Genomic DNA, 22,072 nt, shown 5'->3' with positions numbered 1-22,072 from the left:
ACAATTACCCCAAATCTTTCTAAAGGTTAACAAATTTCCAGTGCTTCCAATTCGTCCTTTCATCCTCGGGTGGCTTGCAAGGTCTGTATTTGCTACTTTCTTCCTGAGAGGTGTGTTAGTTTTCTGTTGCTACTATAACAAATTACCATGAATTTGGAAGCTTAAAACAACATGTTTTTATTAGGTCGCAAGCATGTGGGCCAGAAGTCTGGTACAGTATGGCTCGGTCCTCTGCTTAGGGTGTCACCAGGCTGCGGTCAAGATGTCAAGCAAGTGAAATTCTTTTCTGGAGGCTCTGGGGTGAACATCCATTTCCAAGCTCATTCTTGTCATTAACAGAATCTAGTTCCTTGTGGTTGTAGGACTATAGTCCCTATTTTCTGGCTGGCTCTCAGCCAGAGACTGCTCTCAGCTAGAGGCCAATCTCAGGCACCTGCTCCTGAGGAGCAATCCCGGCTCCTTCCTCAAGCCAGCCACAGCCCCTTGCATTCCTTGCCATGGGACCCCCTCCATCTTCAAGCCAGCAATAGTGTGTCAAGTCCTTCTCTTTTTTCAAATCTCTCTGACTTCCTCTTCTGCTGCCAACCAGAGTAAATTCTTGTGATTTGGCTAGGACCAGTTGGATAATCTCTTTATCTTGAGGTCAACTGATTAGTAACATTAACTACATCTGCAAAATCTCTTTTGTCATATAGCATCATCATGGAAGTAGCATCTTATCATATTTATAGGTTCTACCCACAAGTGAGAATCCTGAGTGCCATTTTGTAATTCCGCCTACCACAGGAGGAGAAGCCAGAAAAACATCCCTGAGAAATGCCAATGCCTTGAGCTGAGATGAGAAGGATGATCAGGAGTTAATTAGATAAGGAAGGAAAAGTTTCCAGAGAGCATGTGCAAAAGCCAGGTAACCAGAGGACACAGATCCCCCAAAAAAATGAACTAAAGAAAGGCCAGTGTGTCTACAGGGGAGAGAACAAGGAGGACAGTGACTTAAAATGAGGTAGTTACAGAGGCCACTAGGAGCCAGACCATGCAGGTTTCAGAGACTCTGTGAAAAGGCTTTCTCCATCCCCAGAGCAGAGGTCATTTGAGTGGCACAATCAGATTTGTGTTCTGCACATATCACTCTGACTCTAAGGTGGAGGATGGAGGTAAGGGGGCATCTGTAAAATGTGGTGGACCACTGAAGAAGCCACAAGAGCAGTGCAGAAACAGTGCCATAATGTTCATGCAGATAGAAGCAGACCGAGTCAAGGAACGCTCAGTGGCTAAAATCAACAGGACTTCATGATTGATTGACTATGGGAGGGAGGCAGTTATGTTCCCCAGGAAGCAGAGACTAAGACAGAGATTACTGTGGAGGATGTTTACTAAGGAGCGCTCTTGGAGTCTACACGTATGCAAGAGCAAGGAAAGGAGAACTGGGTGAAGGGAGAAGCTGAGCAGCAATTCAGTCCCCACAAAGGCTTTGGTCAACCCCATGAGGAGCTGTGCATGTCTCTCAGAGTTGTCCTCTGTTGGGGTGAGGAGGCTGAACCTTTGTACCTCTGTGCTGAGCAGTCACTGGATGTAGGATGCCTCAGGAAGGGAACGTGACCTTGCCTGAGCAGGCTTTCCTGAGCTCAGCCAACTCCCAAAGCAGCTGGCAGTGCAGTGCAGAATAAATACCTCATTTTTGGAGAGGAGTTTGGACTTTTTGTCACAGCCTCTACTACAGGTAAAAGAGCATAAGGGAGTAAGGCAGCCAGGCTGATTCCTAAATTTCTGATTTCTGCATCTTAGCAGATATACAACCATATATTGTAATCATTGGCTTACCTGTCATTTTCCCCCAGGAGGGTGGGAGCTACTCGGGCACAGACCGTATCAAACAGCAAGTACACAGCCCTATGGCTGGCACATACTTTGCTGAATAAGTGAATGTCTGTCTACTCCTATTTCCATTCCTCTCTCTCCTACATTTCCTTTGCTCCCCACCCCCACACCCTACCGCCATCCAATGTGGGAAAAGTCCAGCAGGTTATCTGAGGTGCCACCTGTGCTGGAGCTGAACAAACAGCAAATCAGGCTCTTCTGGTCCAGGGCACTCTGATGGGGAAGGCAGGCAGTGCCAGGAGGAGGGGAGTTAGGGGAGACAGGTGACGACATCCCCACCCACCTCAAGACTAAATCCTCCTTCAATGTCCCAGCCCCTGTAAACTCAGTGCTAGCTGGAACAGGTCCTCTCCGAAAGACAGCTTGCATAGGGCTCTCTGAATTCCCCGTAAACTCAGACCTCATCCACAGTCTAATCTGGTCTTTGACTGATGCTCCCACCTCCAACAGCTACTGCTGGGGGCCGCAGAGTGGAATTTCAGGGTCATATTGGAGTTTCCTTGGAATGGAGGAGAATGGATAGCCAGCAGGGCAGAAATCTTAGTGGAGGCAAGTCCTGCCCAAGGAACCGAACACACCTCAGTTCTGTGCATGTCCCCTTAAGCTTTGCACCGGCTGCACCCCAGTGATCTGCTCCCCTTCTGGTCCCCTCCCATGGGAACCTGACGCCCCACACAGGCTGCTCCACCTGCACTAAGAGCAAACAGGGAGCGTCATTGTGTCGGTGAGGGTGGGCGCTGCCTGGAGACCACGAAAGCCAGGGCCTCCTCCCCTCTTGTGCCAGTGCTGGGCCAGAATTAGAACCAAACCCCACCATCACCCCACCCCTCACTGGTTTATTCTAAGCAGTTCTCACTGCTACCCAGGCTGCCCTCACACCAAAGTCAGACTCTTCCTCTGGGCAGCCCTTTTGCCTGTCAAGGTTCCCCCGAGAACAAATGCTGCCCCCACATCCTTGCCCGCTGAGGACGGTTCTTTGGAAGCTTTGGGTAGAAACCTGGGTGTTGGGCCCTGAGGTAGGAGGTGAAGGGTGCGCGGGCAGATGCAGGGGCGACCCCAGCCCTTTGGAGAGGAAATGCAAGAACTACGGTAGCGATGGTGTCCAGGTCACTGGGGCCACTGAGGCATAGTATAGTAACCGTGGGTGATGCCACCGTGTTAGATGCCACCCCCACATCCCCTGACCCACCGGGGAAAGATGCTAGATCCCACGGCGGCCGCTCCCTCTGACCCTCCTTCCGCCACCCAGCATCTCCCTCTCCGCCACCCCTCCATCCACCCGCACTGCTACCCTCGCCAGCACACACACACACACACACACACACACACACACACACACACACGGACGCACACACTCACACTCCCAAGAATTCTGCCGAACCAGGACGGTGGTGAAGGGGAGTGGGTGGGAAGGAAATCTCTAAGAGAAGACCGGAGAGGCTAGGGAGGGGGCGAGCCTGGAGGACTGTCCCTGTGGGTGAGGGGAGCGCAGAAGTCCTGAGCGTGGGAGGGGGGCGGAGAGTCACCTGGCGGGACCGAGGCGGACGAGCCTGGAGGGAGGCGAGCCTAGGCGGGGCGAGCAGAGGAGGAGCGGCGGGGCAGGGGCCAAGGTTGGGGGCGGGGACCAGGCGGGGCGGGAGCCTCCGCCCGAACCGCGGCGCGAGCAGGTGGAGCCGCAGCGGGAGCCCGCCGGGCCGAGCTCCGGGAGGCAGCGGCTGGGCCGGGGCCATGGAGCTGCTAAAGCTGAACCGGAGCGCGCAGGGGTCCGGACCCGGGCCGGGGGCTTCCCTTTGCCGCCCCGGGGGGGCCCTCCTCAACAGCAGCGGTGCGGGCAACCTCAGCTGCGAGCCCCCTCGCATCCGCGGAGCCGGGACACGAGGTGGGTGCCTCCCTAAGCCCCCTCCACCAGCTCCTTCTCGCTGCACCCCACACTGATAGAGATAAAGGCCCCCACTGCCTCCTCAAACGCCTACACCATCCCCTCATAGTACTCCCTCAGTCCCTAAACAGCTCCCCGGACACTTCTGCCCCCCCGCACCCCCTCCACGGCTCATAAAAACTCCATCACAGCTTCACACCACCTGATCAGAGCCCCTTCACACCCTGGTCTCCTGGTCGTACCCAGAGCCACTGGTCATCCTCAAACACAGCCTCCTGCCCAACACAGAGCCCCCTCCTAGACACAGATGGCCAGGAAGCGAGGACCTCCTCTTGCCTATCCTTCCAGGTCTCTTCCTTTTAAATCCAGTTCACAGAGCCACAGCGGGGAAGGAAAGGAAGAAAAGAAGGCAAGACTGGGAAAAAGAAGAGGGCTGGTTGAGGGAGGGAGCACTATGGAAGGCTTGAATGGGAAGTTAGAGCTATATAATCTCCTGTGTCCTCTGTCCCACCCCTAGCCTTCCCAAAAGAGATCCTCAAACCGGAATTAGGCTGGACATTGGGGGCTGCACCCTAGAGATGCCAGTCTCCATTTCACTCCTCCTCAAATCCTCCTGCCTCCCAAAGGGGAACTCTAATCAAAGCTCTGTCCCCTCTCTTTTTCTGTCTCCAAGTCCCCTCCAAGCACCCTCTCCAACCTGCCTTTCCTTAGGTTTCCTCCTCCTAGAGCCTGGCTGCCCCCTTCATCTCCTATCTCTTGTGCCACCATCTCCCCCACCCCCACTGCTTCCACTCACTCAGTCCCCAAAATGACTTTCACTCCTCCCACGGGCCAACAGCCGCATTTTCTCCACAACCCAGCTCATGATATATGTTTTCCCTTCCTGCACCTTTTCTTTCCTTAAATGTCTTCTGGACACCTGCTGTTGTCACTGAACTAGGTGCTGGGGACACAGGGATGAAACAGACCCAGTCTGGACCCTCATCGGTCCATAGTCAAGTGCAGAAGGGAGACAAACCAGTTGGAAAATCACAGTCACTCTGAGAAGTCCCAGGAGAGGGTCTGAATTGTGGGCATCCAAAGGAGATGGGATCCAAGAACTTCATAGACAAGGGAATCCAGGAGCTGGGTCTTGAAGTTGGAGTTCAGTAGGCAGAAAAAGGAAGCAGGGGGATTCTAAGAGAGGGAGCAGTGCTGAGCAGAAGGAAATTATTCCACGTTCAAGAAGGGGAAATGGCAATAAATTTTAATTTGAGTATTTATCCCACAAAATAATGTATATGCTTTCTCAGACCAGTTTTTACACACTCTCACTTAGATTGCTTCATTCCACAAATATTTATTGAACCAGAGAAAAAATGAACACAGTTCCTATTTCATGGAGTTCACAGTTTAGTGGGAGAGCCAGACAAGTAAGCAGGGAATTGCAGCACAAAGTGGGATGTGCCTTAGATTAAGGCTGTGGGAACACAGAAGAGGAGCTTTAGTCTAGCTTAGCCTTGGGGGTCAAAGTGGGCCTCCTGAGAAGGTAATTGAAGAAAAATTTAAAAAGACAAAGGAAAGCCAGACAAGCGAAGGGGCAGGAAAGGCAAGAAGCATGCTAAGCAGAGGAACAATATGTGTAAACGCCCAAAGTTAAAATCCATGGTACTTTCGTTCAGTGTGTCAGTTTCTGAGTGCCTGAAACATACATCAAAAGAGAGGAAAAATGAACACTCAGGATGAGCACCAACCTAGAGGGTTTACAAAGAGCCTCACAGACCTGGCTAAGGAGTGTAGATTTTTATCCTGAGGATGATGGGAACTACTGAAAGACTCCGTAGTACAGCCAGGATTAGTTCTATAGTGTAGAAGATGGATTGGAGGACAAGACATGAAAGGGTGGGGGATGGGGTGGACACTTTAGAAGGCTATTCTGTTTCTCTGATAAAAGATGATATGGGCTTGGACTAAGGTTTTGGCAGTGGGGATGGAGAGAAGTGGATGGATTCGAGAGGCACTTCTGGAAGTGGAATCAACAGAACTTGGTAGGGATTCATTAGAAATGGAGAGGGAGGAAGAGGTCAAAGGATGACATCCAGGTGTCTGGCTTGGACAATTAGATGGATGTTGGTGCTATATCATGAGAAAGATAGCAAAGGAACAGAAACAAATTTGAAAGAGAAGAACTATAAATTCACTTTGGAACCCACTGAGTTTAAGTGCTGTTGAGATACCCAGGTGGGGGTAGCCAGTAAGCTGTTGAATCTGGTGGTCAGGAACTTAGGGGAGGGGTGCAAGCTGGGAATACAGACTTAAAAGGTCTTTGCCTACAGAAGGTAATGGAAGCCACAGGAATAGCTAAAATCACACAAAGATGACAAGATGAAAAGAAAACAGGTCCCGGGGCAGGACCCTGAAAAAGACTGAGATTTAAAAGCCAGGCAAAAGATGGAGAGCCCATGATGAAACCATCAGAGGGACAAGGCAAGGGAAAGATTTCAAGCAGGGTGGGATAAGTGATGTCATATGGTGCTGATATAAGTCGAATAAGGACAGAACAGCATCCTTCAGATCCAGTAACAAAGAAGTCCTTAAGAGGAGTTGTGGGTATTAAGGCCTGACTACAGTTGGTTGAGGTTTGGGAGGGTGCATGAGGAGGTTATGAGAAGTGAACCAGGGTGTGTAGATGAAACTTTCCAGAAATTTGGGAGGGAGAGAGAAGCAAAGAAAAAATAGGATAGTGCCAGAAAGAGCATGGGATTGAGGAATGGTATGTGGTGGGGGTTGTCTTTGGGTATATGTGTGTGCAGTAGAGGCAAGAGTCTTTTTAAAATGTTGATGCAGCATGGGCCAAGACAGAGGAAAGGAAGGTCAAAGGCTCAGCAGAGAGCAGGGACAGTCCACAGAGCAGGGGACCCTGAGAAAGCAGAACATGAAGTGATTCAGAGCACAGGTGCAAGAATTGGCCTTGCTTATCTGGATGTTGTTACCTACACAGAGTGGATGTTACCCAGGCAGTCAGAAGTTACCCACAAAGACTGTTTGCCACTCACTCAGATACTACATGTTAGCCAGGCTCACTCCAGTGTTACCAGTAGAAATGTGGATGTTACCCACATTATTCTTATATGTTACCCACATAGACCAGAGTGCTAATGTTCACTCAGATGCCACCACTGAAAACCAGGTATCACCCACAGTTACTTTAACAATGCCCATAGTCATTTAGATGTCACTCACCCATCAGACACACTTGCTTTCATTTTATCATCCACACATAGATATCACCCATGCTCACTTAACTAACCTTTTCCAGATATCACCCATAAAATCATGGTTGTTAGTCTCACACATTCAGATATTAACCACAAAGACTCAGATATCACGTGTGTTCACTCAGGCACTGAGTTATTTTACTCAGATTGATCTCTCACTTCACATCTTAACATGTTAACATCTCACATCCATGCTCACCTAAATATTGACTACACATACTTGAATATTACTTTCTGCTTACTCAACTACTACCATCATCATTTGGATATTCCCCCATTCAGTTCAGACCTCTGAATATAATCCACATTTTCTGAAGATGTCATCTACCAAACGAGATGTTATCCGCAGACATATTACCTCTGCACAGTCTAAATTTGCCCACTCTCAGTCAGGCATTATCTACAGACACGTAGTTAAACCCTTCTCAGACCTTGTCCACAAAAATATGTATTACTCTCACCCACCTAGATATTATCTCAAAAACTAAATTATTATCCAATGTTCACTCTGATATTACCTGTACATCCTTCCATATTATTTCTGCTCCTTCAGTGAGTATCCATTGACATTTGGATATCCCCATTTGCCCAGCTATCATCCACAATCAGTTGCATGCTGTCCATGATCACCACAGACACATGGGTATTGCTTTGATGTCTGTGTTCATGGGTGACCAGATCCAACATGCCAGTGGAAGGCAGGATTTGAGGCATCAGCAGCTTCGGTGTTGTTTCTTATAAAGTCCTGGTTTTTGTGTTTGGCACATTATCTGGATTTTTGTGCTCATACTTCTCTGCCACCATCTGGAAAGAACAAATGCAGATCTTTTAGACCCCAGAAACAGAAATGAACTGTCACAGTCTTCTGAGTTCTCTGGCCCGGCAGGATGATGCCCAGAGGTAGTCAAGGCACTAGAATCTATAAGGTGCCACTCCCATTCTTCCACCCCTACCTTAACTTCTTAGTTGATGAAGCCACCATGATCACTCCTATTCCACCACACAAACACACATGGATGCATACACATAGGCAAAAACACACACACAAGTCTTCATTCTAATTGCTTTTTAGTGACTTTTGAAAAAACTAATAGGCTATTTTTACAGTAGTTTCAGGTTTACAGAAAAACTGAATGGAAAGCACAGGGAGATTCCCACCCCCCCCCCCCATATACACACAGAGAGACACACACAGTTTCCCCTACTATTAATACCTTGCATTAATGCAACACATTTGTTACAATTGATAGGCCAATATTGATACATTATTAACTAAATTCCATAGTTGACATCAGGGTTCACTTCTTGGGTTGTATATTCTATGGGTTTTAAAAGATTTTTTTTAATGTTTGTTTATTTTTGAGAGAGAGAGAGAGAGAGAGAGAGAGAGAGAGAGAATGTGTAGGCATGCACAAGCAGGAAAGGGGCAGAGAGAGATGGAGACAGAATCCCAAGCAGGCTCTGCGCTATCAGTACAAAGTCCCATGCAGGGCTAAAACCCATGAACCATGAGAGAATGACATGGGCTGAAGTTGGACACTCAACTGACTGAGGCTCCCAGGCTCTCCTCTATTCTATGGGTTTTAACAAATGTATAGTAACATCTATCCACCATTAGAGTACTGTACAGAATAGTTTCACTGCCCTAAAAGCCCTGTGCTCTACCTTTTCATCCCTCCTACCCTCTCCCTGGGCCACTGGCTCTAAGAGTGCTTTTAATTAATCTTTTTCACATCTCCTAACTGTTCAACAGCAAAGACTTGGAGAGATAGTAGTGGCTGGAAATAAGCTAATTGCTGGGAATGTGCAGAAAAATAGCAAAGTGTTGTACGATCGCTGGGCAATTTTACTGGAACTTTGTCCCTCTAGTTTTCAGGAGTCCCCAGGCAGATTGGGAACTTGATAAGAGTGGGCATCATCTCATCTTTCTGCTCCACCAAGTTCAAAGACACACATGGGATACATCAGCTGGGTGAATGAATGAGAAATGTGCTTTTCATACTTCAGGGTGTGTACCGACTTGAGGTGTGGTTATTGATTCAAGAACTAGTTGAAGAGAGACATCCAGAGGAGGATCTGAAAAAGATGATAGAATGGAGAGATTAAGGAAAGTGGAGGGGTGGGGGCGGTAGACTGGAAGGAGACAAAAAGTACAGGATAGAATACTAGCTCACACACACCTCAAATTTGCTACACATAAGCCTTCCTTGCAGAAAGGGAGACATGTCTCCAAAGAGACAGAGGCAGAGAGGAGGGCATGCTGGAGCTTTAGAGGCACAGAGGTGAAGCATGGATGGGGCAGGACAAAGCAGGTGCATTTGTGTGGAGAGTGAAAGAGATTCGTTCAAGATTCATTAGCCAGCATGTGTGAACACCTCCTATTTGCAGGACATTATGCTAAGTGCCAGGGATATGCAGAAGAATGATCTAAGCATTGCCCCTGTCCTCAAGAAGCTCATAGTCCAGTGGAGGAGATAGAGAATTAAACATAATAATACAGTGAGCAATGCCACACTGGAGTACAGAGAGGCAGAAAGAGGCACTGAGATTGAGATTTGATTGGGGAAGGAAGCAGCAATGATGAATGACAGAGGGGTGAGGGAGCAGCAGGAGGCAAAGCATTTTAGAGATCTGGAGACTCAGCTGCTATTCTGATTCAACACCTGACTTGACTGTGTGATCTGAGAACTAATGTCACTGCTGGGTTCTGTTCAGGAATCTCTTGTAGATAGCATGCACTTGATGCCTACAGCTGTTTCTGAATAAGTTGGTTATCATTATAAGAACAGTTTAATTCAGAGCCTAAGACAAGAGTCAATGTATGGGGCTGCAGAAGGGGGAGCTGCAGCTCTGAGCCCTTCCCTCCCCACAACCTGGAAGGCTCTGGCCCTGCCTTCTCTCCCTTCAAGCTCTCATGTCTCTCACGCTGAGGCCATGGGCTTGGGTGACTGAGTCCAGCTTAATTCAATTCACTTTTGTTTGGGTCTGCTTGGTTGTGATATAGAGGCCCAAAGATGGATCCATCCCCTAACAGACAATGACACAAATGAATGGGGTCAGCCCTCTGTCTAGCCCAGCAACACTAGTGTCCTTCCTGTGAGCTCCCACAACACTTTGTATATCCCCCAGCTTTACTCCTTATCACACTGTGTGGCAATTATCTATTTATGTACCCAAATTTCCCTCTGGACTGTGAGCTCTCAGATGGCAGGGAATTTGTCATGTCCATCTCTTTGTCCTCACTGCCTAACACAGAGGGAGTCCTCTGTAAATGTTTGTTGAGTGAAAATGAATGTTAGGAGATAATTAAAATACAAGGTAGAAAATAAAAAGCATTCTGATAGATGTGTAAGGAACATTCATGGGTCAGAGGAAGGGGAGATTAACTCCAAATGAGGCATCCAGAAAGGCCTTCCAGAAGAGGGGGCAGTTAATCTGAGTCTTGATGGGCAGTGGTGTATAGGAATTTACCAGATATAGAAAACCAATTTGTGATGGGGGGAGGGTATTAGTGGCAGTTGGTGAAAGAACATTCCAGGCTGAGAAATCAATGTTAGCAATGGAGGAAGTCATGAGGGTGCATGATGCCTTCAAGAAAGTGAGTCATCCAGGGGTGCCTGGGTGGCTCAGTCGGTTAAGCAGCCGACTTCGGCTCAGGTCATGATCTCACGGTCCGTGAGTTCGAGCCCCGCGTCGGGCTCTGTGCTGACAGCTCAGAGCCTGGAGCCTGTTTCAATTCTGTGTCTCCCTCTCTCTGACCCTCCCCCATTCATGCTCTGTCTCTCTCTGTCTCAAAAATAAATAAACGTTAAAAAAAAATTTTTTTTAAAAAAAGAAAGTGAGTCATCCAGTGGCTTAAGTGGGTGCATTGCAAGAGGAGGTGAGACAGGACAGTTCTCAGAGGATCTGGAAGACACGCTAAAGGGTTGCAGACAGTACAGGGAAGGTGAAGAGGGATTTTTTAGACAATAAGGACCTGACCTGACCTATGTTTCAAAAGGTAGTGAGTGATCAATAGTGTCAAATGCTACAGGGAGATCAAGTAGAATAGGCTGAGAAGAGACCTTTGGACTTGGCAGGTAAAGCTTAGTGATCTTGAGAAGTGTCCAAACAGTGATGGGGGGCGGAGGGGAGATGGATCGGGCACTGGACTGTAATTGACTGAGGAGTGAATGAGAAAATGCAAATAATCCTTTCAAGAAGCTTGGCTGTAAAGAGAAGGGAGAATTTGAAGCAAAGCTTGAGAAGAGACAGACCTTCTCAAGGAGAGGAGGAGTTAAGCCAATTTCCCTAAGCCTCATGGGGTTAGAAACCTAAAGGATTCAAGTGAACCCATCCGCTGAGTGGGAGGAGGTATTCCTGGGATGCAGAGGGATCTAGCTGGGTAGGAGATGTGGGGAATAAGTGGGCTTGGAGGGTCTGGCTGAGTGGGAGCCAGACTCCTTGCTGCCACCCCTCTGTTTTCCTACCCAGAACTGGAGCTGGCCATCAGGATCACCCTTTATGCAGTGATCTTTCTGATGAGTGTTGGAGGAAATGTGCTCATCATCGTGGTCCTGGGACTGAGCCGCCGCCTGAGGACTGTCACCAACGCCTTCCTGCTCTCACTGGCAGTCAGCGACCTCCTGCTGGCTGTGGCTTGCATGCCCTTCACCCTCCTGCCCAATCTCATGGGCACATTCATCTTTGGCACAGTCGTCTGTAAGGCGGTTTCCTACCTCATGGGTAGGTGAGACAACCCCCTGCTCCCCTCCTTACCTAAAGTTCTTGCTGCCCATAGGGGTCTTTCTCAGTAGGGCCTAAGCAAATCACTGGTTGAGTATGTAGTACAAGTTTCCTGAATGACCCCTTCCTCTTCCCTTGTTTAGGGGTGTCTGTAAGCGTGTCCACACTAAGCCTTGTGGCCATCGCCCTGGAGCGATACAGTGCCATCTGCCGACCACTGCAGGCACGAGTGTGGCAGACACGGTCCCACGCAGCTCGTGTGATCATAGCCACGTGGATGCTCTCTGGACTGCTCATGGTGCCCTATCCCGTGTACACCGCCGTACAGCCAGTAGGGTCCCGTGTGCTGCAGTGCGTGCATCGCTGGCCCAGTGCACATGTTCGCCAAACCTGGTGAGGGCACCCATTCCTGGGAATTCCTCTCTCCATCTCCATCAGCTGCTTACTACCATTCCCCAGAATCTTCCTCCAGCTGCTCCAATACTCTGATTCCCTCTCCTCACCCACCACCCTGGGATTCCCATTTGGGGTCCCTCCCCAGTTCTCTAGCCCTTCCCAGCAGGACCCCTAAATCCTACTTCTACCTCAGGGGCCTGGTCACCAGCCCTAGAAAGGATCCCTTGCTCTTCTTCCACCTGTGATTACAGGTGGACAGATACCCGCGTGATTGATCTGCTCTGTCTCCAGGTCCGTACTGCTGCTCCTGCTCTTGTTCTTTGTCCCGGGTGTGGTTATGGCTGTGGCCTACGGGCTCATCTCCCGCGAGCTCTACTTAGGGCTTCGCTTTGACGAAGACAGTGACAATGAGAACCAGAGCCGAGTCAGAAGCCAAAGAGGGCTGCGGAGCGGGGCAGGACCAGGTGGGTGATATCCAGCTTCCCCTCCCGGCCCCCACCCCTACCACCGGCCTTGGGAAGGGGCGGAGCCTAGAGTGGGTGGGGCAGAAAGGAGCCTGACACGCAGATGCTGGAAATCGGGGTCTGGTGGTTCTTGGGCTGGAGGTTGAGAGGACTCAGCCTGCTGCTCTGACCGCCTACCCTCTGTACTCAGGTTCTGCCCAACCCAATGGGCGTTGCCGGCCGGAGACCGGGCTGGCTGGAGAGGATGGTGATGGCTGTTACGTGCAGCTTCCGCGCTCTCGTCAGACCCTGGAGCTGTCCGCGCTGACGGCACCCACACCTGGGCCAGGATGTGGCCCCCGGCCCTACCAGGCCAAGCTGTTGGCTAAGAAGCGCGTGGTGCGGATGCTACTGGTGATCGTTGTGCTTTTTTTCCTGTGTTGGTTGCCATTGTACAGTGCCAACACGTGGCGCGCCTTCGACAGCTCTGGTGCGCACCGCGCGCTTTCGGGAGCGCCCATCTCTTTCATCCACTTGCTGAGCTACGCCTCAGCCTGTGTCAACCCCCTGGTCTACTGCTTCATGCACCGTCGCTTTCGCCAGGCCTGCCTTGAGACATGTGCCCGCTGCTGCCCCAGGCCTCCACGAGCTCGCCCCAGGCCTCTTCCAGATGAGGACCCGCCCACCCCCTCCATCGCTTCACTGTCCAGGCTGAGCTACACCACCATCAGCACGCTGGGGCCTGGCTGAGGGGTAGAGAGGGAGTGGGGGCTGAGGCAGAACACACCAACTCCTACAAGTAGGGACCCATCCAGACACACGAGAGACACAGACCCACTGACACAGGAGACTGACAACCAAAAAGCATGGACTAATCCCAACACACACACAAAAGTGGCTTACCTGACACAAAAGAAACAAACCAGATCCCCACACAGGAAATAAGGCACACTCTTGATATGGGACCAAGCCTGGCACATAGAGAAACAGGGCACTGACTTTAGACACACACAGACACAGCATCCCTAGCAATGGACTATCCATACATAGTGGAAATTTTGAGAGAGGCTGGCCTGCCTCTCATATACACATAGTAATGGCACTGATTCTTTAGGGCTCTGGAGCCTGGCATGGTACTGACTCCTGAGATGCTCCAAGCTGCCCGCCCACCCCCCCAGTTTGACCTCACAGTGCCCTTCCCCATTTCAGCACTGAAAAATACCAACCAACCTAATCTCACATCTCCCTGACCAACAGGCTGTTTTGCACTGAAAAGTCCCTTCATTCCTTTCCAGTTAAATTCTATGGCCCTGACCCTCCTCCATCACCCAAACTCTTCAAGAAATAATAAATGACTTGGCTTCCTCCTGAACTTCCTTTCTGGACTTTTTGGGGGGGAGGGGCAGGTGAGGAGGCACGGGATTTTGTAGAATTCTCCCTCTTGGGTCCTTCTTCCATGGTCTCTCCTGTGCATGACCCCCTGCCAAAATGCCCATGGTCTGAGGCTAAATGGGGATGTGGGTATTCTGTCTGGGTTGTCATCCTGGACCCACCTACACACTAGTGTCATACATAGTAGCTGGGGATGGGGGTGGCAGGCGGAATATCCATGACACATCATGATTCCTAAGCATTCTCCTAAAGTGGTACCATTGCTAAGGTACTATATTAATAGGTAATTACTAAAATTTTATTGAAATGTAAGTAGAAGCACTATATAATAAGACTCAGTTTATTCAATGTGTGTTTCAAATACCAGGACTCAGATCATAAGTGTACAAGTTAAAGAGTAGGAACTTTTTTAATGCACTCTTCTCTGGTGTCAGAATCTGGCCAAGCTTCTACCCCGTGGAAGCACCTTTACTGGCCAGCAACAAAGGTGGGGAGAATGCTGGATCTGAATAAGAGGAATCCCAGAGCCCAGGCTTCCTTTTGACTATGAGACTGATCCAGCCCCAGAGAGAGGCAGAGACAGCAACATCATCCCTTCGCACACACAATGACAGGTAGGGAAGAACAGATGACCTCACCAGGGATATACATGGATAATCAGAAGTATGATAGAGTGAGAGGGTTTCTTGACACTTTGTCTTGTAACAGATGGGAAAATAGAGACCCAGAGCAGGAAAGAAAGCTGTTCAAGGTCATACAATAAATTAGAACAAGACAGAAATAATCCTATTGAAGTAGACACTAAGCTCAGATGGGAAACAAGCCATACCCATCATGAGGCAGACCCAAGTTTTGTGGGGCCTGGAGCTTATAAAACCGGGTGCCCTTTTTAAGAAAAAGAATACAAAATGACAGATACAAAATTGCCAGGACACTGACCAGGGCCACGGAAGGCGCCTATGCAGTAAGAAGCCCAGAGATTTAAGCCTCGTTAACCTCACAGCCAGTAACACCTCTAACTCCACCCACTAACTAGGCTGGACAAAGGCCAGGTGAAGGACAATGAGAAAGGAGAGTGGTCTTTTGTTTACCAGTGCTGAGGCTGCTCCCATCCATCCTTTCTACAGGGCCCTGGGCTGCAAGAGGCAGGATGCAGGAAGAAAAGGAGGGAGAAGGCGTTCCAAGCTGTCAACTACAACAGTGCAGGTTAAAAATAGAATCCCAGCTGGTCTGACTTACTGGAGGCAAGATATCGGGCCTTTCTTTCTCATGCCAACTTTTTCAGGGGCGGAAGTAGGGTTGCCCACAGGCTTTACAGCACTCTGAAGGAGATTGCTGATGAAGGCCCATCAGGAGCTGGGCCCTGGGCTCCGGATGACCACCAGATGGCAGTGGGAAGCTGGGTGGGGTCGGGCTCCAAGTCCAGTGTGAGCTGAAGTACCTGTGGCCCAGGGATAGCCTAAAAGGTAGCACAAAAGCATGGCCTGAATAACACCATTTCGCACACAGTGCTGCCCTTTGGTCTACCAGATACTTACACATCCATCACCTTACCCCCTCCCCCAAGCCCTGTCTAGTTACCAGATATGGAATCTCAGGGACCTCCCATCCATTTTCTGTCTCTTAAAATCTGTCAAACATTTCAGGTCCAAATTTAATATCGCTGCCTCCCAGAAGTCCTTCTTGGTCATCCTCACAAAGCTTGTCTGCTCCTGTAGTACTTACTGCTTTCTCTCTTCTATCATATTGACTTGTGTTCCTGCCTGATTTCCCATACTGGGCTGGGAACAGCATAATGTGGTGAGAAAATGACAGCCTGGGCTAGAAGGCGGGGTGACAGAGGGGGTGGGAAATGTGGAGCTTCTCAGTGCAGCGTGACAGTCATCTTACATATACCAATTCACTTCATTCTCTCCTACACAACATTTCTCTTTGTTTGACAGAAAAGGAAGGTGAAGCTGAGAAAGCTTAGTGGACTTACATGAAGTCCTGAGGCAACACTGAGCTCAGGTGTCTGCTCCCAAAACCTTTTCTTTTTCCAGGCATGCTGCATTGTCTTTCAAGGCTTAAAGACCTGGGTTCCAGTAGACCTGGCCTGCCTTTTAAAAGTTGATTTTGTGCAAGTTCTTTCAGTGAGTCTCAGTCTCAGCTATAAAACAAAAATAATTACATTAACTTCTGTGAAATGTGATTTATAATAAGAAATACACGTTGGGTCTTTACCCCCTCTCCAGGCACAGAGTTCCTAAAACCCTTGGAATTTCCTAAGTGATGAGAGCCCAAAAGGTGCTTTTTGACTTGTTGATGAACTGACTTTCCTAAAGCCTCTAGCTCACTTTAAGAACAGAGAGGGAGGCAAACCTTAAGAGACTTAACTACAGAGAACAAACTAAGAGTTGCTGGAGGAGGGGGATGGGTTAAATGGGTGATGGGCACTAAGGAGGGCACTTTTCAGGATGAGCCCTGGGTGTCATATGTAAGAGATGAATCACTGGGCTCTACTCCTGAAGCCAAGACTACACTGTATGTTAACTAATTTGAATAAAAATAAAAATAAAGAAAGAACACATTAAGAAATCTGCTGGCTCAAAAGAAGGAAGTGTTATCCTACAGGAACATTCCATCTGTTACTGGAAATAGCTAATCTCCTTTGCTGACTGGTTTTATATATCAGTTGTATGGGTTTATACAGCTATTTATTTAGTTTTTAGGTTTATTTATTTTGAGAAAGACAGAGAGAGTGAGCGGGGGGAGGGGCAGAGAGAGAAGGAGACAGAGAATCCGTGCTGTCAGCACAGAGCCTGATGCTGGGCTGGTACTCATGAACCGTGAATCATGACCTGGGCCGAAACCAAGAGTTGGATGCTAAATGGACTGAGCCACCCAGGTGCCCCCAGTTGTATGGGTTTAGTTTAATGTCCACCTTCTATGAATAAACAGACTCATTTCTGTGGGCTGTCAAAAAAAAAAAAAAAAAAAAAAGGGCTGGTTGCCAGAAGAACCAATCACATGATTAGGGTTAGACCTTTCAGCCCTGCCCCTGACCTCCAAGGAGGAGAGGAGGGCTGGAAATTCAGTTCAAGCACCAATGGTCTGAGATTTAATCACAATTGCCTACCTAATGAGGCCTCCACAAAACCCAAAAGGACGGGGCTCGGAGAGCTTCTAGGTTGGTGAACATGTGGAGACTGGGGAGAAGTCCCACTTGGAGAAGGCATGGAGGCTCCGTGTCCTTTGCCCACAACTTGCCCTGTGCATCTCTTCCATCTGGCTGTTTCTGAGTTACATTTTTTAATAATAAACTGGTGATTTAGTAAGCAAAATGTCTCTCTTGAGTTCTGTGAATGCTCTAGCAAATTAATCAAATCAAGGAAGGGGTTTTGGAACCTCCAATCTATAGCCAGTTAGTGAGAAGCACAGGTAACTACGAGGACTTCCAACTGGCATCTAAAGTCAGGGGCAGTCTTGTATGACTTAGCCCTTAATCTGTGGGATCTGATGCTATCTCTAGGTACATAATGTCAGGATTGAGTTAAATTGTAGGTCATCCAGCTGGTGTCAGAACATTGCTTGGTGGTGTGGGGGGAAAAAAAACACATTGTAATCGGTGTCCGAATCGTAATTCACACTGCCATTTTGAGAATTACATAAAGCAATGCTCAAAAGTTCTTATCATTGTATCAGGCACATAGCATAACAAGGGTTAGACTCAAGATTGCTTTAAGACCAGCATGCAGGAATAACAGTAGGAAACAAGGTCCTCTGCAGACAGAGACCACCCCTAACTGAAGGGAGCAGAACTCTGGGTCCAATAGGAAGCTTGGGGCCTGCTAAGAGATGGTATTAGAATGTAATGAAGTCAGAATTTGAATCCATATGTGCCTGACCCCAAAGCCCATGCTCTTTTCACTATGCATCCTGATTCTGATCTCAGTCATTCAGGGCTGGAAAGTTGGGAGTGATTTGGAACCACTCAGGCAGGATTCTTCTCAGGGCTCAAAGTAGAAAAACAGGTAAGTCTATAATTCTGCAGACCCGCATCCCTTGGTGAGCCCCACTTCTAGCATCACCATCCCCGGAGGAAAGCCCCTGAAGATTCACTTCCCCAAACAAGATGGGGACAACTGTCCTGAAAATCTCACCCCCTCAAACCTTCTAAGAAGGAAGGTTTCCTAGCTAAGTCTCAGATATGAGGTCAAATCAGAGAAGGGGAAGCATCAAAGGGAACATGCACAAGAAGGAGCCTAGGCCCAAAGCTGGCCCCTCCTATAGACAACTCAAGCCAGGGTCTTGGATGACCGTACACTCTGGTTAGTCAGGTCTCACTAGTGAGAAGCAAGGATGTTTTGTGGACAGACTTCATTCCTTGGAGTTATTTCTGGCAGAGGACAAGTGAGAGGAGAGGAAAGCAAGCATAAAGGTTGGGGAAGAAAGCAGGAGCCAGCTGGGATCAAATCTTTGTTGCTGGGATATAATGCCTAGAGGGGGGGACCTCCTGGAAATGGTGGCCTTCATTGCAGATTCTAGCAATGTTCCTTTAGCTGTTTCTTATTCTCTGAGCCTTATTCAGTATCCCCAAACCTAAGGAGACACTCGGTCAGCAGATTGTTCTTCATCATGCACAAAGAACAGCACCTCCCCCTTGGTAGGGTGAGTCTTCCGGAAACAGAATCTAACCCAGCCATGTAGCCACATTTTGAGGGAAGAAAATAGCTTACTGATTAGGCCCAGTGAAGTACTACTTTGTCTTAATCAAACACTTTTGAGTCCCAGAACCCACCTAGGCATATAAGTAATAAGAGATAAGACATGGAAGGGATCTTGAGAAGTATACATTTGAACGATGAGGCTGGTTTGAGTGATAAGGCTGTCCAATTTCCCAGGGTGAAACACGTAAGCTGTAAGCAACATGAGAAAGCCAGAAACATAAGATATTCCCAATCAGATACATGATCCCGTGGGCAGGGAGAGGCAGATGCAAAGCCCTCACCTGGAGATGGGCAGGGCCTTCCAGGTGGAACTCAGTTTGGGGGCGGGGGGAATCCCTTTCCTCAAACCAGAAGTAACTCCCCAATGCTTCCAAATGCAGCAGTATTAGTCAGCCCTGAAGCAATGAACAGCTCTTCAGGGCATTTGAAGCAGCCCCCAGGCCACCTACATGTGTGGCTCTGTAGTTCAGCCCCGAAAAGGCAAGAGCAAAAGCGATGGGGTCGTTGAAGCAGAGAAGTCTGGCTTTAAGCCTGGAATGTTTAGTTCCTGCAGTCAGAGAGGTGGAGGACCCTGCACACATGTCAGGGACATGCCACACACACAAACTTGGAATGCTGGTACAGGTCAAACCAGAACTAGACAGCAATAGTGGGGATCTGGCCAGAGGAGACCAACAGGAAGCTACAGTATAGGGAGCTAATGGCAGTTTCCTGGTATGAAAACTGGTCTTACTGGAAGGATCTGGTACCCAGTCTACCTCAATGCCACTTACTAACTATGTAACCATTAGTTCTGACTGGTTACTTTCCCTTTCTGAACCTCATTTTCCCTCATCTGACAGTATCCTTCATCCGGCGATAGTTCATGACTTGTTATGTAGTTGTGAGGGTCACAAGAGATGGAGAAGCTATCTCCCCTGGAAAACAAGCCCAGGAAGATTGTTGGAAGCCCCAATATTAAAACAATTCTAGCACCCACCTCCATATGTAACCCAAAGTAAAAATAATGCTTAGTCATAACATCATATAATAAAGTCCAACAAACTTCTGCCTTCCCCATGATGAGTACCTCAGAGACTTTCATTTGAAATGTCAAACATTTACTTATAATTGTTTAGTAGTCATGTGGGTACAAAACATAGTCAACTAGTTCTACAAAATTAAGGCAAATAGCAGTCCCCAGCCCCCTGTCTTGCTCCTCTCCCATATTCCTTCCCCAGAAGGAATCACTTTCAAATCTTTTATCATTTTTTTTTAGTATTTATCCCTGTATCTTTTTTTTTTTTTTTTTTTTTGAGAGAAAGAGAGCAGGAGTGTGAATAAGCATGCAAGCAGGGTAGGAGCAGAGAGAGAGAATCTTAAGCAGGCTCTAGGCCCAGCACAGAGCTCCATGCAGGGCTCGATCCCATGACCATGAGATCATGACCTGAACCAAAATCAAGAGTCGGACACTTAACCGACTGAGCCACCCAGGAGCCCCATCCCCATATCTTTTCATAACATGCTAACATTATTTCTCGGTTCTTCTGTTTGGTAGTATTATCTATTGACTATCCACCATGGAAGATGAGGGGTTAATTCTCATGTCTACCACCAGCCCACCAGAAACACATACTCCTATACTCCCCTTTCTACCCAATAAAATTGTCACATAACTTTTGTTATCGTGATGACTAGCCTCCAAAGTGATCTACAATGATGCTCACCTCCTTGTATTCATGTCCTTATGTACTCCTGTCCCACATAAAGTAGGGTTAACTTGTATAACCAACATAATATCAAAACGTTTAATAAAGGCAGGACCCACACCTGCACTTGCATTACTTAGCCCCACTCCCTGCACCATAATCCCAGCCCTGTTGGGTCCTATCTTTATTTCACCTTCTGATGTTTTTTTTTTCATCATGGATTTTTTTGCATTAATTTGTATTTTCCTCAATATGACATTTAAAAATTCCTTATCTTAATTGCTAAATTTTCTGGTACCTCTTTAAATTTTGCACCTAAGGCACCTCACTTACTTTACCTTAGTCCCAGCCATAACATAGTCTAATTGCTTCTTGAGAAAGGATGCATGGAAGGTAAATTTTTGAAAACTTGTCTATATATCCCTAATTCTAGCCTCACAGTAGTTTCATAATTTGACCAGGTATATAATTATAGGTTGGGATTTTTTTTTTTTAACCAATATTTTGAAGGTGGTGTTCTATGAAGTTCAAAGTTCAGCTTTGTACAGTGGCTGTCAATTTTGGAATTTTGTTGGCTATACATGTCAGTCCTATTCACAGTATGACAGGATTTAATTTAAAAGTGGAGGACTAACAGCTGATGGGCAGTTTTGAGCAGTGGATGGAGCTTGTCAACTTGGAGCTTTATTGTAGAGTGACCTGGTTGGGCTGTTGGAGAACTCCAGATGCTGGGATCTTTAAGTCTTTCCTCTTAGGCTGATCAGATCACCTAGAGAAAACTTTTCCTATTTTCTGAACAGAAAATAAAGTCCTGGGTCCCATCACCTGGGGAGCCAGTGGAGGAAGACTGCAGGGTGGAGTGGGGTGGCTACCGGGCCTTTAATGTGCTCATGTGTACTTAAGTGTCCAGTATTTGTGGTCTCCCTGGCTTCAACTATGCCTGAAAGACCTTCAGTTTTATCTTCTCCAGACAGATCTCCTGCTTCTGCCTAGTAAGAAGAGCAGTACCTTCTTCTCAACAGCTTTCAATCAATCTTCTTTTATTTTCCCTCTACCCCATTTCCAGAGATACCTTGAACATCAAATCCTAAGCCTTTTGAGGGATCTATCATTTAGTTGTGGAGTTCTTGGCTTATCCTGTACAGTTATAGGCTCTATTAAATCATTAGACACCTGTCCATCTATTTTTTAGTTCCCAAAATGTTGTCATCTCTCTTTTTCTCACCATCTCTGAGGATTTATGACTTTAAAAATCCCTTGAAAAAAAATAAATAACTAAAATAAAAATCCCTTTAAAGTCAGTTCGGGGATCAGGGCAATGCTCAGCATGGCACCAGAGGGTAACAGAGCATAGGATATGGGGATGCATTCTACATCTTGGCCTAGGAGGATGAGGAAATCCTATTTCCTAGCTTCCTCTCAGTTTCACTCATATTGCAAATAATGCATTAGTTGAAAAAAATCCGTTTACTGTGGTTTTGGTGGGGTTTAAAAGGGGAGCAAAACTGTATGCCTATATTCAAAGTGTAATCTTTATTGGGAGGTACCCTAGGCCTCTTTTCTATGGAAGTGTCCAACTTGGATGGTCAGCTTCTGGAGGTAAATTTTGGTCTCCAAAGAAGCAAACACTGCTGGTGCTGGTACAATTTCATTATCAGCATAGTGTTTTCCTCAAATATTAACTTTAATTGTAACAGTTATAATT

General features: G+C 47.7%; 1 protein-coding gene and 1 long non-coding RNA gene across 8 annotated transcripts in view; one reads left to right on the top strand and one right to left on the bottom strand.

Moving 5' to 3' along the window:
- The window catches only part of LOC147576691 (uncharacterized), a 118,859-nt gene that overhangs the window by 2,388 nt on the left and 94,399 nt on the right, over positions 1-22,072 (bottom strand). For 4 of the 6 annotated variants that reach the window (XR_015241042.1, XR_015241043.1, XR_015241045.1 and 1 more), the window contains 3 exons: positions 15,952-16,119; positions 15,210-15,429; positions 7,122-7,818 (listed from right to left, as the gene is read on the bottom strand). This is a non-coding gene — a long non-coding RNA (uncharacterized LOC147576691). Of the gene's footprint in view, positions 1-160; positions 576-7,121; positions 7,819-15,209; positions 15,430-15,951; positions 16,120-22,072 lie in introns of those variants that run through there. The other 2 variants (XR_015241046.1, XR_015241047.1) reach the window with 2 other exon arrangements.
- CCKBR (cholecystokinin B receptor) lies at positions 3,521-13,950 on the top strand. Of its 2 annotated transcripts, none has more exons than XM_025928650.2 (5): positions 3,521-3,757; positions 11,488-11,739; positions 11,883-12,132; positions 12,427-12,599; positions 12,790-13,950. In XM_025928650.2, the coding sequence occupies exons 1-5, from the start codon at positions 3,607-3,609 to the stop codon at positions 13,326-13,328; spliced, it is 1,365 nt and encodes a 454-aa protein (XP_025784435.1). In that variant the 5' UTR covers positions 3,521-3,606; the 3' UTR covers positions 13,329-13,950. The 2 variants fall into 2 exon arrangements, with proteins under 2 accessions (XP_025784435.1, XP_086534231.1); XM_086678105.1 differs by lacking the exon at positions 3,521-3,757 and adding an exon at positions 7,812-10,612.

This window comes from Puma concolor, chromosome D1 (assembly GCF_028749965.1).
Source record: "Puma concolor isolate L17-30 chromosome D1, mPumCon1.1.hap2, whole genome shotgun sequence".
Classification (NCBI taxonomy): Eukaryota; Metazoa; Chordata; class Mammalia; order Carnivora; family Felidae; genus Puma; species Puma concolor.
Note: the sequence above shows the minus strand (reverse complement) of the source record. Positions and strands in the feature narration are given on the sequence as shown.